This window comes from Paramormyrops kingsleyae, chromosome 16 (genome assembly GCF_048594095.1).
Source record: "Paramormyrops kingsleyae isolate MSU_618 chromosome 16, PKINGS_0.4, whole genome shotgun sequence".
In the NCBI taxonomy this organism is placed as follows: Eukaryota; Metazoa; Chordata; class Actinopteri; order Osteoglossiformes; family Mormyridae; genus Paramormyrops; species Paramormyrops kingsleyae.
Window position 1 is genome coordinate 6480774 of NC_132812.1, and position 15016 is coordinate 6495789.

Genomic DNA, 15016 nt, shown 5'->3' on the forward strand with positions numbered 1-15016 from the left:
GGCTGTGCCCATATGGGGTGGGGGGAGCAGGATAGATCCTCACGGCCGGAAAAAACGGAAGCTGGTGGGATGTCGGGACAGAGCCAGAGACAGAGGCTGCCGCCCACATGCCTGTATGTGTGTGTGTGTGTGTGTGTGTGTGTGTGAATGGGTCAGACACACGCATCACAAGCATCTCACCCCCCAGCCCCCCCCCCCCACCCCCGATCAGTCACACTCCCTAATTGCCAATTACCGCTGAATTCCTGGCTCTGAGTAAAAATGTGCGTAAGGGAAAAAAACAGCTTCTTTCAGCACTTCACGGCATAAATAACTGCCCCCCCAAATCAGGGTCCCGGGGGGGGGTCAGGTACCTGTCGTAGCAGTTGACGTCGTCGAGCCAGCAGCCCTGCTTCACCACCTCGATGGTGCCCGACATGTTCTTCCAGGTGGCGAAGCAATGCCGCCGCTTGTCCTTCTCGCCGAAGCACGGCTCAATGCCGCTCCGGTTGGTGCGGTCCTTCTCCCAGCTGGCATTGTAGTACACACACTCCTGCGTCTCCGAGTGGCCCAGGATAGCACCTGGGGGGGGGGGGGGGGAGGGGCGGTAGGAACGACACCTCAGTACATCTATAGGTTCAGGGCGCCGACAGGGAAGCACGTGGTTCTGGGTCTCGAACCCTCAACCTAGCAGATACTGGCTCACATCCCCCTCCTGATGGCTTATGGGGTGGGGTGACTGTCACATGAACAGGAAACAAGCTGTCAGTGAGGTCACAAACACGTGCACAAGCGGGGGCGGGTGTGTCCGCATGGGGGGGCAGGGTTTAAGGGCCTCCTGGAGGTCAGGAGTACCTGCAGGGCTGGCATGGGGGGGTTTCACAGTAAGTCTCCAGCAGCACCCCCCACCCCCCATACAAGGCCTTTGTGGCAGCCTCTTTCTCAGCGTGTGCAGCTCGGCCTGCTCGCAACCCCCCCTCAAACACACACACACACACACACACACACACACACACACACACCCCTCCCACCTGGCTGGCAGCCCAGAAGCTACTCCGTCGCTCTGAAGGAGTGTCACACACTGGAGCACAGTGTGTACAGGACAAGGTCCAGCAGCAATCAGGGGCGGAAAGCATTTCCCATCATGCCCCAGCAGAGCATATGAGCTCAGGCCGGTAATTAATTTGAGGAGGGGGGAACATCAACAGGAGGTAGCTGTGGGGGTGCGGGTGTGGGAGAGGGCTGATTAAAAGCACGGGACTCGGTGAAGAATCTACCGCCGCCCTGCTGGGCACAGACGGTTAGCGCCAGTTTGATTCAGTTTTTCCTTTATCTTTTACATATTGTAGACGAGAGCATGAACAGCACGGGAATGCCTGGCATGGACACGCACTGACCTAAGCACCTGCCTCTTTTTCACAAACGCACACACACTCTCTGGGTAGAGGGGTGAGGCAGTGAAGCACTCTGCTCTGTTGTTAGTGATTATTACTTTATTATTTGATTAATTGCACTTTTTTGGGAGGGGGGGCAGGTCATAGGATGAGACTGTTGGAGTAGCTCCCGAATAAACAAGGTGCAAGTCCACATGGGGGACTGCAGGGGGCGCCATCACCAAAGCAGGAGGCCGCATCTTTCTGCGAGCCACGCGTGGGCCTGCCGTGGGGCTTCCCGGCTCCCACTGCCAGTGGCAGCATGGTGGTGCAGTGATTAGCACTGTCACCTCACACCTCTGGGACCCGGGTTCAAGTCTCTACTAAGGTTACATGGGTTGTCATGGGGTTTCCTCGGGTACTCCAGGGGGTGTGAGTATGCCCTGCCATGGGTTGTCATGGGGTTTCCTCAGGTACTCCAGGGGGTGTGAGTATGCCCTGCCATGGGTTGTCATGGGGTTTCCTCGGGTACTCCAGGGGGTGAGAATGCCCTGCCATGGGTTATCATGGGGTTTCCTCGGGTACTCCAGGGGGTGTGAGTATGCCCTGCCATGGGTTGTCATAGGGTTTCCTCGGGTTCTCCAGGGGGTGTGAGTATACCCTGCCATGGGATGTCATGGGGTTTCCTCGGGTACTCCAGGGGGTGTGAGTATGCCCTGTCATGGGGTTTCTTCGGGTTCTCCAGGGGGTGTGAGTATGCCCTGCCATGGGTTGGCGCCCCATCCTGGGTTGTTCCCTGCCTTGCACCCATAGGCTCCAGACCCTCTGTGACCCTGAGTAGGATAAGCGGTTTCAGAAAACAAATGGATGGACCCTCAGATGCCCCTTTAAATCTATACTGGCTGGTTACCTCACTCAGTACTGGCGCCCCCACCTGGTGACTCATAGTCTAGCACCCAACTCCCAATGCCCTCAATGTGATGGCAGGTTGCATTTCTTGCACATCCCAGAGCCATGCATCCTAATAAAGGATGTTACTGATGGGTAAAAGAATGGGGCAGCTGACCATGCAAGGCTCACGGCAAGTGGGTGCGCAGTGTCTCCTATGTATGGTGTATTTTGTACGTACATTATATTTAACTGTTCTGTTATTTGCTGTTATTTACAATAAAGTTTTTGAAACACTGAATTCTGGACCATCATGAGTGATATTTTCCTGGTTGGTTCGTCTGTGGTACATTTTAGAAGAGTTTAGAAGTGGGGGGGGGGGGGGGGGGGGGGGAGTGTTTACAAGACTGAATCCCTGCGAGAGGCGTACATGGGGGCCACACCCTCTGGCTGCAGGCCCCGCCCACCACTGCATTATCGATGACAATTGACAGGTCTCCACACGTACGAGCCTGTCAACGCAGGACAACAGAAACAAGGACATCAACGTAAAGAGAGAAACGCGTGGAGGTGGATGGATGGAGACATGAGGCCTGCCCCCTGCGTTCCCAAAGCAGTCTGCAGGACGACTCACAAAGGGGTAATGACTGTTTGGGGGTGCCATGTCTCCGGGGTGTTCTAAATCATATCCAGGCAGGATATGTGTTTGAAACGGCCTTTTTCACATGCTACCCGTGAACAGAGGAGACTCATCTGAATGGCAGCAGCAAATCTCTCCTTTTAGGAAGAAGCCCTTCAGAATTAACGTAATCCGCCATGGCACACACCACGCTGACGGGAGCGCCAACAGCCTGCCGGAATTTGCAGCGCGGTAAGAACACAAAAGATAACCATTAAGGTGACATAACAATGGCACAGAGACCGCAGGAAGATTTCAGGCCCGAAACAGGTCTGGCGGGTTGAACAGGAGATGAGGCGAGAGAGAGCGCCCCCCTCAGCCCGAAGAAGGCACTGATCCCAGACCTGTGCCTGGAAACTCAAGGGAGGATCAATCGGGAGAGATCTTTTAAAAACAGCTATAATGGTGCAATTCCTCACACTGGAGGGACAGAGGCTCCCCCGTCTCACAGGCGGGTGCTGAAACACCACATGAGGAGGCTCACAGGGCAGATAGCCCCCATGTCAGACACCACTCTAATGGAGCAGGAATGGGCAATCGAAAAGGGCCACTGCGCTTTAGCCAGAACGCTGGAGCGAGAGCCAGCGAACACACGTATGACAGCACGTCCAGCCTCCCTGAAATCGAGAGGTGAGGGATCCGAGTGTCTGATGTGTTTATTATTACACCCTTAATTAAAAGCGTCACCTGTCACCTAAACACGGCGTGACGCGCTCACGGGTGCGCTGGGACGTATCGACCACAGGGCGTCGCCGGCCAGACCGCCGCCAAGATGCTAATGGAGTTTGGCGGCGATGGATGGCGGGATCACGGCAGCCGAGATCAGCCGACATAAAACGCCGTCATGCGGACGGAACGGGGCTCTGAGTCACCTGCGGCGACGGTGATGGGCGGGGGTGCCGGCGTGTTGCTGTGGCGACGCAGAAACCGTACACTCAGCCCCGAGCTTTTTGGGGCTCTGGTAGCCGGAGACGAACCCGACAGCCGGGATCTTAGAAACGCGAGCAAGCCGTCCATGTTTTATGTAGAGAGGGCGTCCCTTACTCCCCCCCCCCCCCCCACCCACTCGGAGTCCAGGAGGGCCTCACGCCATGATGCGCGGAGAGAGCGCGCCCCCAGAGGGGTCAGGCCAGGCCAGGAGCTCTGCAAATAGGCGGGGGCTACTGTATCGCAGGCCACGCATTCCCTCGGCGTGACGGCAGACGCTATTCACCACAGCTAAAATTAAAGCAGCGTGCCGCTATATTTGAACACCTGGTATCCAACGACGCCTATGAAACCATCCATGGGACTCGCCTCAGCCGGCCCAGGCACCGGCGCCCCCTACTGCCCACCCGCTCCGGGCCGCTTTGGCTGATAAAAGTTTGTCCAGAATCTCCCTAACCTTCAGTTGGCATCACTGTGTGGCTCAGTGGGTTTGGACCATATGCCTAGAATCAGAAGGTCGCTGGGTAAAATCCCAGGTGTGCTAAAGAGGGGTCACTATTGGCCCCTGAGCAGGGGCCCTTAACTGCAGTGGCTCCAGGGACCCGCTTCTGCAAATACATTCAGTACTGCTCAAAAGTCATTTTCAAAGAAAATGTTTGTAACACTTTACCTGGGTAATAACAAGCATACATTTGCTCTGAAAAAAACGTAACATTAGAACACATGAAAATTAACAGTAATTTCTTCTGTTTGCCAAAAAGTCATTGGACGGCTAGATGAACAGCGCTCCAGCTCCCAAACCTCTCCTCAGGGGCACCCCAGCCATTCCATGGATTCGTTACATTTCACCACCAGTTAATTAAAGTCAATTAATTGATTGACTGACTTAGTTAAATAATTCAGTGAGGTATTGATTAGCTATATGAGGTGAGCTAGAGGTCAAGTCAAAAAATACATGGGTGTGTTGAATGATCACTGCAAACATGGGGGTGATTTTAGGAGAGGCGTTGAGAGGGTTAAGCCGCACACTTTAAAGGCCATAAAATCATAGTTTTACACCAACATCAGGACCATTTAGAGCATTTCCCTTGACTTTTGCACAGCACTTCAAGTCTGATAAACAAACATAAATGATGGTAAGCTCTGACTTGGGGGGGATCTCACCAGCCCATCTTTCTATTGTATGTGGGCAAGAAAGGACGTGATTGGCATCACCCCCCCCCCCCCCCACCGCCCCCCCCCGCCCGTAAAGCCCCTTTCTCTCAGACACCCCCGTCTAATTACACACCATTACGTGGGTCTTTTCTCCATCCTGTAATTATGCCTCCGCCGCACGTTCAGAAAGTGCTTGTTACAACTCGCAGGGTCTCCGGGAAGGGAGGGGGGCCGTCTGCCTGCCGTCTCACTGTTAAAAACTCTACGGTTTAATATCATCACAGACGCAGGGCGGCGGTGATCTGTGCAGGAGTTCATCTGCTGAACACCAAAAGCATGACTGACCCCCCCGTCGCCATCGCAGCCGGAGAAGCTTGGCCCCCATGTTCTTTGAGATGTTGTCATTATTATTATTAATTATTATTATCATCATGTTTATAGTGGTTGTCGCTATTGCAGCTCTGATAATACCCTTTCTATTTACCAGAACATGCCAGGACATTCCAAGCACGGGTTTCACACCCCGCCTCTGACACGGACCGGCCCACATACCACGACAGCACGAGACTGTGAATCTACGGGCCACAACGCCGCAGAACCGGCTGCTGAGCTACACAGCACCCCCCCCCCCCCCCCACTGCCGTCTGATGCAACAGGAAATACGAACGGAGCAACATTTACAGCATACACTGCAAATGGGGAAGAAAAGAGGACACCCCACCCCCCCACCACTGTAAGGAGAGGAGATCGCCGTCAGCGAAAGGCACTTGCTCAGGTGCGGCCAGAGAAAACGGCAAGATTAGCCAGCGGCATTGGGGGGGGGGGGGGGGCAGCATCCCACCGCAAAGCCTGCTGAGGTTTAAAAAAATGCCGGGCTCAGCAGGGGAAGCGGGGCCCTTAATCCCGCTGGAATGGACAGCGACCGCAGCCAGCCCCCCCTGCACCCCCCCACCGTGATACAAAGCCACGGGCGCTCTCACTGCTCTACCCACAGGACTGTGGTGCCATTTTGGGGGGGGGGGGGGGGGGGTGGGTGATGTAATCAGCAGAAGAGCTGCTGTAAAAGAGAAATAAAAAAGGACAGAACATAGTCTGAGACACAGAGGACTGCTTAACTGCGGGACCGGAGGACCGCTTGACCGCGCCCTCGTGACGGAGGACCGCTTAATCACAGGGCCGGATGTGGTCTCACTTACACACCAGCTATTTATGACTGAGGGCTTTTACGCCTGGTGGGACTCAGTTCTGGGTCTTCTAGATGAGCAAGAGACCATGCAGGCTCACAATCAGGACCCCACAAATCACAATGCAAACAGGGGCAAGGCTACGGTCAAAAAGAGCCAAAAAGGTCCCTGGTACAGGCCGAACACAGTCACAGAGGTGCTCGCATGCAAGTCAGGGCCAAAGCTCACCGGGCCAAGGAACACAGGAGGACATCTGACCAGGAATAACATCTCCATGCGTGTGAGTGACTGTTTTTACTAAAGAAATGGCACATGTGTGGTTTTAAGACGAAGACGGATCAGCAGAATCTCATCGCTGCTCTTCAGGGAAAACATACCATTTCAAAGCACTTATCTTGAAATGATACAACAGCAACAGCAACAAACTTTTCAAACTGCGTACAAAGTGAGCAATGGGGGGGAAGCGGCGCACCCTGCAGGGGGCTTTCCGCTTCTAGAGCTTTCCATACAGGTTGAACGTGCAAAAAGACATGATTCTACCAAAAAGCAAAACATGGCTGCTGGAGAAATGGAACAAAATACAAGTGTGTGTGTGTGTGTCTTGTAAGGAGAATATGAGAAATGTACGACAAGCAGATTTAATCAGGTATCAAAGCAGGCCTGGAATGGGGGGGGGGGGGGGGTTTGGTCTGTCTAGACCAGTGTCTTTGAGGAGCAGAGAGAACAACACGTGTGGCCACGTCAGTCTCACTCGGGCCTCACAAACCTGCTCTTAGATCTATTAAGCCCCTGTGATCCATGACTTCAACAGGGGGGGGGGGGGTCACATGCCATTCCAGGACACCGCTGCAGGCCGGTTGCTTTAAATCCATATAAACCCAGAAGAGTCGCTCTCCATCTAGGTCATGCTTTCTGGTCTTTTGGCTTAAGCAGAGGGGCTCGGGTACGACGATGGTGAGAGCGCCCCCAGCAGCACAGAGACAGCACTGCAGCTGGGCCAGCCTGCCACAATTAAGAACAATCATAAGGAATGTTTATTTCACACAGCTTAGAGAAGCCAGCAGCGCCACCATCCTGATTCCTGCCTCAGGATAAACGGGACGTTCCAGAACATTCCCCTCACCTGGACTTTCCATACTCTGCTTCATCCTAAATGCCCACTGAGAGCAAAGCCAGCACTATCACACCACTGCTTCGGAAGTGGCAGCTGGAGACACCTTCGCATATAATGATCCCATTCATATTTCATTAGACAACATAGAGCGACATCGCCTCGCGTGAGGAGCATCGCTTGGGTCTCCACCCTGAGACGTGCAGGCAGGTGAAAAGGGTCGTACTGTGACCCGGTGCCAGATAAACAGTAAGGACGATGGATGGATGGATGGACTGAAACATATCAGAAAGCGTCTTTTAAATCTCAGATGTTTGCTCACTCCACCTTAGATATTTTCATTAATTACTTGCCTGGCATTTACATGAAACGCAACCACTATGCCCGTGGGGCAGATCCCACTCCCCCCCTTTGACTGTGACCCCACAGCCCTGGTGGGGATTCAAAACCAGCTCGTTACCCTCCAGACCATGCGGTACAGGGCCTGAACACACTCCCTGAGCAAGTTCCCTCAGCCCTGCCTCCCAGTGCCTGGACACGGGCCGCATAAATCATTCACAGCCTCAATTATTCATCTGGTGTTAATAATCTGTATCCGCTATGACATTGGTGCTATTCTAGTGCAGTGGGCCTCAACCCAACAGCTGTAAACCCACCCAAGAAAAGAGCTACTCTACTGCAGCAGATAATCAGGGCTTTACAATTAGCTGACTGATTATTACGATGGGGGTGCTGCTACAGGATTCAGAGCAGGGTGGCTTGCCTGAAGGGGGCACTAACGGCAACATGCTGGGTAAGACGGGAAGTGAAGAAAACCAACTAACTATCCCCTCACCCTCTAAACTTGGCCACTGAGACGATGCTCCGATGCTTAAAAATCAGCAGAGAGTTCATCAAGATCACTACCGAGGTGCTCTGCATCAGCTATGTCAGCAGGACTCGCGGGGGAGGGGCACGGGACCCTGCGGCATGCGGGAGCAGCAGCGCTGTCATGTGATACCGATCTGTCATGAATGAATGATACATCGGGTTGTTGGCTCGGCCTTTCGGCCCGGACGCCTCGCCTCCCCTGCAAACCCGGGTGCGAAATGCATCCCGGACTCGACTCACATGCTCCGTCGCTCACTCTCTATGGGAAAGTGGGAGATACTTCCTCCCGCGGCAGTGGATTCATCAGCGAGCAGCTTAATGCGACGGGGATTTGTGAAAATCCAGAGACCGGAGCTGGGGGGGGGGGGGGGGGGGGCTTGCTGTCACTGCAGCCGCACCTGATCCTTATTGCATTATGGCGCTGCATGCATTATTCAGTACGCAAACACTGCCCGGTGACGGTGGCCTGCAGCCCTGGCCGATAAAATCAGAGCGGCAGCCAGCAGGAGGCGACGATGACAAAGACCCCCTCGTGAAAGTACCACGATTCTGCTGGACGGTTCAAAACAGGACAAAGGGGCGTGGCCTTCAAAATTGCAATCGACAGATTGCTGCTCCTGCCCGGGAGCTGGTCAGCTGACTGGAGAATCACCAGCTGCTGCACCATCTCCTGTTAAAGCTGGACCTCCAGCACGCCGGCGATTGGCTGAGGGAGCAGACTGGGAGTCCAGGTTTGACCGCAAACTGCCGTGTTTATGGACACGCCCCAAGCGGCAGGACATGGGAGCGGCTGAGTTCAGGACACCCCAGGACACCCCAGGCAGAGGGTAACTGCCCCACGCTAATCTTGCCTAGCGCTAGTGGAAAAAACACATTTATCTGCACAAAAGGTATTTTTAACGAGGGGAACCGGAGTCTAAATTTAGCGCAGGCCATTTCTATTTCGGAGCCTTGCTGGGTTTGTGACCCTCGTGCGTGAATTCTGTGCGATGTTGCTGTTTTTATTCGTGTCCTCCGGAGACGCACAGAGGCGCCGCTTGTTCCCGCCACGCTGACTGATGGAACCCACAACGTCTTCACGTCTTTTTTAAGAAATGCTTTGAAAAATTGTATTAAACAAAAAAATCCCAAAAAAGAATAAAATAGAAATAAGCCCCCCACCCCCCCCCATCACAGGCAAAGAGAGTAATTAATTGAGGCCCCCTCCTGTAGGCTGCCGGCATGGAGATGATGGAGTACAGGTGACATGCTAACACCCACACTGTCTGCCCTAATAAATGGCCACAGCCCTAAAATCTCAAAGAGGAGGTATTCTCAGTCTCTCCCAGCTCTCCGCCTGGGGGGGGGGGGGGGAGTGAGCCAGAGGGGCTAGACATTTACATAAATACCAGACTGAAGGTAGGTTTTCTCCCTTCTCCTGGTTTGGAAGGTGCCATACCAGATAGCGCTCCCCCCCAGGCAGCCCCTAGTGTGAAAGCAGGCACTGCCAGAGAGCACATGGTTAAGGACCTGGGTTTTGGAGGGCCTGAGGGTGAGGGGGGGGGGGGGGGGGGGCATAGCTCCCAAAAGATCGCTGGCTGGGTGGGCAGCTTCGCCAAAGCCACGGATGTGAGCTCAGCCAATCACGGCCGCTCAGTGCCTTCGCGCTATCGAGCAAAGCAGGAAAGACACAGGGAAGCGGGAGTGGAGGGAGGAAGCCTGGGGTGGCAAACCCTCCACCGTCACACGATCCACTATCGCTGCTACGAAGCTGAACCTTTGGCCCGTTTCAGCGCCGGGCAGAGTCACTGCTCACACAGCAGAGCAGCCGTCAAACAGGTGACAAGTGGTTAATGTCTCTCCCACAGAGATGCCGCTGTGATTTAGTGCGGATCCAGGGATCCTGTTTACACCCAGCACACGGGAGGGGGGGGGGGGGGGCAGCCCAGGGCCACCTTTGGTGTCAGAAGCACAGACCATTAAAACCAGCCTGATTTACTGCAATCATATTTAGGTGGCCACACCTGACTCTTAAAATTATTCAAACTTCACGATTAAAGGTTAACGCTGACTCTGACGGGAGTCAGTCTGATGAAATTTTAACTGCTCGGCAAACACCCCAAGGTCACTACGCAGCTCCTTGCTAATTTCGCGCATGTTCCACAATCCTGCAAAAAGACACACGACTGAGCGACTTGCACGTCTGAGTGGAGAGTTAAGTAAAAGGAAGAAATTAAGGAAAACCATTTCCTGTGATCAGTCTGTCCCTGCTAGCTTGAGGAAAATCAACTAAAAATATAAGTCTGTTTTTCAGACAAAGTCTTCTGTTGTCCTTGCTTGTATAGACAGTCCAGTTCTTCAAGAACTTGGCAATAATTCACCGCAACTTGAATATAATCCATAGCTAAGTGGGTGCAAAGTACACATCTAATACTATTGCCTTTCCTTATGCAACATGGCTCTCAAAGAGATACCTTGATTAACCAACTGTTCAGCTCTATTTAAGGAAGACGCAAAATATGAAGAGAGATTGTGTGAGGTGTCTAAGGTATGGGCTGCGGAAACCTTCTTCATGGTCTCCTATTATTACAGGAGTCTTTTTGAGGTAAACCTGTCACCCAGCTTCACTATAGTAGGAGGAACATTTCAGATAAATTCAGCTCCTAGCAGGAGTGCGTGTCCTGGGACCAGCGAGTCTCTGTCCTTATCACCGTGCCCCCCCCCCCCGCTTCTGGCAATGAGCAAAGCTGCCCTTCTGCTATAAATACCCCCAAAGCCACTTTGCATCGCATAAACGGCCGAAACACCTCTTTTATTGGAAGCGCTTCATTAGAGGCGCTGTGTAACCTCTCCAGTTACCTTAATTTGCCTAGCAAAGTTTAACAAGGGACTACAAGCGGCTTATAAAGGGGAAAGTAAACGGTGCCCAAAGAACAATTAAACATAAGAATAAAAACAGAAGCGGCGGCAGAGGAGCGAGGGAGCGGACAGCAGGCAGTGGCGGGGGGGGGGGGGGGGGGGACTCCCCCCACGGCCAGTTACAGCAGCACTCAGCCAGGCAGGATGCGGGAAGCAGCAGAAACGATCACTGGCTGACAGGCTGGGGCTGCGGAGCGGTACTGCGCTCCCGCTAACTGCTGACAGACCTTTTTCTGGCTCTCAGGGAGAAAAAAAGCGTATTTATTCATGTCATAAGATAATATTTTCATATTATTTGCACAGATATACACATACATAAGGCAACATGAACATGATCTCATCTGCAAGTGTCCAGCAGGGTCCAGCGACTCACACCTGCACCTCTCCTAGTTACACCACAGAATAATAAACTATATTAAAGGGCAGCACACTAAAAGCCCCTCTGAATTCCCAGTCTGATCTCCATCAGTTGCATTAACATTGACTCCAGTGTTTACACATGGGCACAAAAAAACACACTTTGGCATGTTTCATTGGGCAGTTCCTTTAAATAAGGGGTAATAAATTAAAATATGTCCAATTAAGCTGGTTCCTTTGTCACTACAGTGACAATTGCAGACCAGACTGCCCACTACAGGCACGCCAGGTGAAAATCCCATTAAAAGAAGCGGAGATATTCATCCCTATTACCAAAGCAACCCTAAGAAACAAGATTTCAGTAATTTTATTCCAAAAGGCTCTTACAGGCAACCTCGGCCGTATTATATAAAGGCATTAATAAAGAAAATTTGCTTGTGGGCAGTGTGTAGGAAGTGCCCGGTCTGCAGCGGCAGGTGACGGCGCCACATTAACAGCGTGCTTGCCCCAGCGAAGGAGGACTTTTTAATCTCAGAAAAGGACCCGCTGTAATCATCATTCTATAGACCACTAAAAGTACACCATGCGTATATCGGATTGTTAGAAAGCTGCGCGCATTTTTCCGATCATGGGCACATTTCAGATCAGAACTCAGTGACATTTAAGGTCAGTATAAAGGGACGCTTGCGCTGGAGGATACCGGGCCATGCCACACAGTCACGCGCAGCTGATGCAGGGCCACAATGACATTAATGATCGGTGACAAACGGCGTGTCAACACACGCACCGGCACATGCAAAGCGTTTCCCACGTGTAACCGCAACTTCAGCGCGACACTCGGGGAATGGGGGTTAGTGGGTGTAAAAGAATTAATAGAGACTTATCGAATATCCTGGAAGTGACCCGCAACACACCCCCGAAACACATGCAAACACACATGCACAAACCAAGGCACGCGCGCGAACACAAACACACAGGCGCGTGCGGATACGCGCAGCTTTTGGAAACATATTCCCGCATCCGGATACCCACCTGATGAACAGGTGACGAGGAAAACGGCGAAAGCAAGTTTTGTAGCAGCTCCCATTTTTTCGTAACGGTATCAAATCACCTACTGCGCCAAAATAATTATGGGAATAAAAAATAAATTAAATCCCACGGCGGCTAAACCCGGCGCTGATTGTGCACTTCTGCTGCACCCGGGGAGCTGAGTACAAAACGCACAGATTCCTGTGCAGCACAAATGCGAGTCTGGGTACCAGCCGAGAGGCTCTATCAGCAGTTTGTTGGCAAAATCCTAAATCCTGGGAAAAAAAGAGAGAAACCCTACTCCAAGATCCCCTGTGCGGACAACTGAGTTTGACAACCATGTGTCATTTGGCGGAAAGCTTATTCTCCTCACGTCGACAAAGGGAAAAACAAGCAGCCACTAGATATTGCAGGGATCCCACGTGGAAAATCCTAGGATGTCAGCAATCGTCTCACTTGGAAAAGCTGGCAAAACACAAATGCTGTTCTAAATATAATGCGATCATTGTTTATCAGCTTGTTGCTTTGGGGAAGGGGTTAGTACAAGCCAGGCATCCGCAACACTGCTGTTCAAGAACTTAAGGGGAAAAAAAATCACGTATGCATGTATACATATATTTCAGAGGAAGCCAACTGCGGCGACAAGAGAAATGCCGTCTTTCGGGTGTTTTGGACTTTTTCACAGGATGAAGCGGGGAGCCCAGCCACTCCGCGGCGAGAGCGGTGACATGTCACCATCTGCCCGCGATCGATGGCGTTAAATTAAATTAGAATTAAACGTCTTGTCACTCCAGCCTGGTCCGCAGTCATGAAAAACGCTCTCCCGAGACTGGGTTCGGCGCACATCCACTCTTCCTCGGAATCGCGAGTGACCCAATCCTCAAGAAAGTTGAAGGGGGGAGGAGCAGCTCTTCTAGCAGGATTCAGGTCCACATTTCGGGATGCACTGCCATGGCGCTGCTAAAAATTCCCGAAAAACACCCGGAAAACACGCGGGCATCTCGGTGCTCTGATCGAACCTGTACCAGACCGCAACCACCGCGCTGCTGAACATCGATCCTCCCTCTGCTGCAAGACGCGGTCGGGAAGCCCGTCGCCAGCACTGGCTTATGTAGCCCGAGAGGACCCGATGAGAGTAGGCTTCAAACCGAGCTTTTCCGATCACTTCTCGCCGATCCGGAGGGGTAGGGAGGTGGACTCTGGTGTCTCGAAGTGTTCGTCGGCCGTCTCCTTGCCCGAAGCTGCCAGCTCCCGAGCGATCCCCTCCTCCTGCCGTTTCCTTCCCATTCAGTGAGCAGGCTGGATTCAAGATGGCGGTCGGCACGGATTGTTTGTGTTTTTTCACCGCATCTCCGTCCTCCTCCCCCGGATCGGCTCAGCGAGCGACAGTCCCGCACGGCCGACGAAGATGACTGACAGGGAGGGTCGTCCAATCAAAAGCGAGGGAAATCGCATTCGTTCCACGAAGGACCGCCCTCCTGTTTGTTGGATATGACAGCGGTACCTTTCCATACAGAGATGACTGACAGGACGAGCTGTCCAATCCAAATCGAGGAAAATCCCGTTCGTCCCACAAAGGACAGTCCCCTGTTTGTGCGATATGACAGCGGTACCTTTACATACTGATATGACTGACAGGATGGAGCATCCAATCCAAAGCGAAGAAAGTCCTACCCGTCCCATGAAGGACAGCCCCCCGATTTGTGGGGTATGACAGCAGTACCTTGACATACTCAGATAAATGACAAGATGGGCCGTCCAATCCAAAGCGAGGAAAATCCCGTCCGTCCCACGAAGGACAGCCCCTGTTTGTGGAATATGACAACGGTCCCTTTCCGTACGGAAACTGACTGGCATTGCCTGTGACCTCCTGGCAAACAGGCGATCGACCTACCGGCAGTTCTGTACGGGAAATGATGCACAGTGACATTCGTCTGCAAGGGTACATGTTTTATTGAACACCTGCACAGATCGCTTTCAAAATATAATAAATGAATTTAAAAAGCTACAATATCTCCTAATTCGTGTGCATATTCGATGCCTTTGAAGTAGCCATTGAGCCCCTGTTACTGGACTGAAATAGATTTATAAAATGTAAACACGGTGACCGAAGTAATTGTATTACCTCCGAAAAGATGAATTAGTAATGAATGCATTGCAACCAAGAACGGAAAAAGGATATGTATAAATATTTTGGAATCTGCTTATTATATTGCATAATTCGCTACGTGAGCTGTGTAATTCTATTTCAAAGGTCTGCTTTTAATATTTAACTGAATCGTCAATACAGACTCCATAATAGCCTAAGGTGCTTTGTCTCATGTCACATGATGAGTGTGTTTCCCAAAACCAGCCTGGCTCCCTATGTTACATCAGTTCACACTCCTGGGGTGCCCCAATCCACCATGTCTTACTCATCACCTTGAAGCAAGGGCGTAGCTTTGGCTGGAACATTGGTGGGGTTGAGGTCTCCACCCATTACGGGGGAAGCATGATTATTGGGGGGTTGTATTAGATGGTTTTGATTTATTGGGGGGGGGGGGGCTACAACCCCCGCCCCCATAAT

General features: G+C 52.3%; 1 protein-coding gene across 3 annotated transcripts in view; it reads right to left on the reverse strand.

The window, feature by feature from the left end:
• The window catches only part of LOC111846093 (activin receptor type-2A-like), a 35511-nt gene extending 21520 nt beyond the window's left edge, over window positions 1-13991 (reverse strand). For 2 of the 3 annotated variants that reach the window (XM_072700219.1, XM_072700218.1), the window contains exons 1-2: window positions 12454-13991; window positions 354-561 (exon numbers count right to left, since the gene is read on the reverse strand). In XM_072700219.1, coding sequence (XP_072556320.1) covers window positions 354-561; window positions 12454-12508 — 263 coding nt within the window. In that variant the 5' untranslated portion in view covers window positions 12509-13991. The remainder of the gene's footprint in view (window positions 1-353; window positions 562-12453) is intronic. The other variant, XM_072700220.1, reaches the window with a different exon arrangement.
• Between the last annotated feature and the right edge of the window lie 1025 nt (window positions 13992-15016).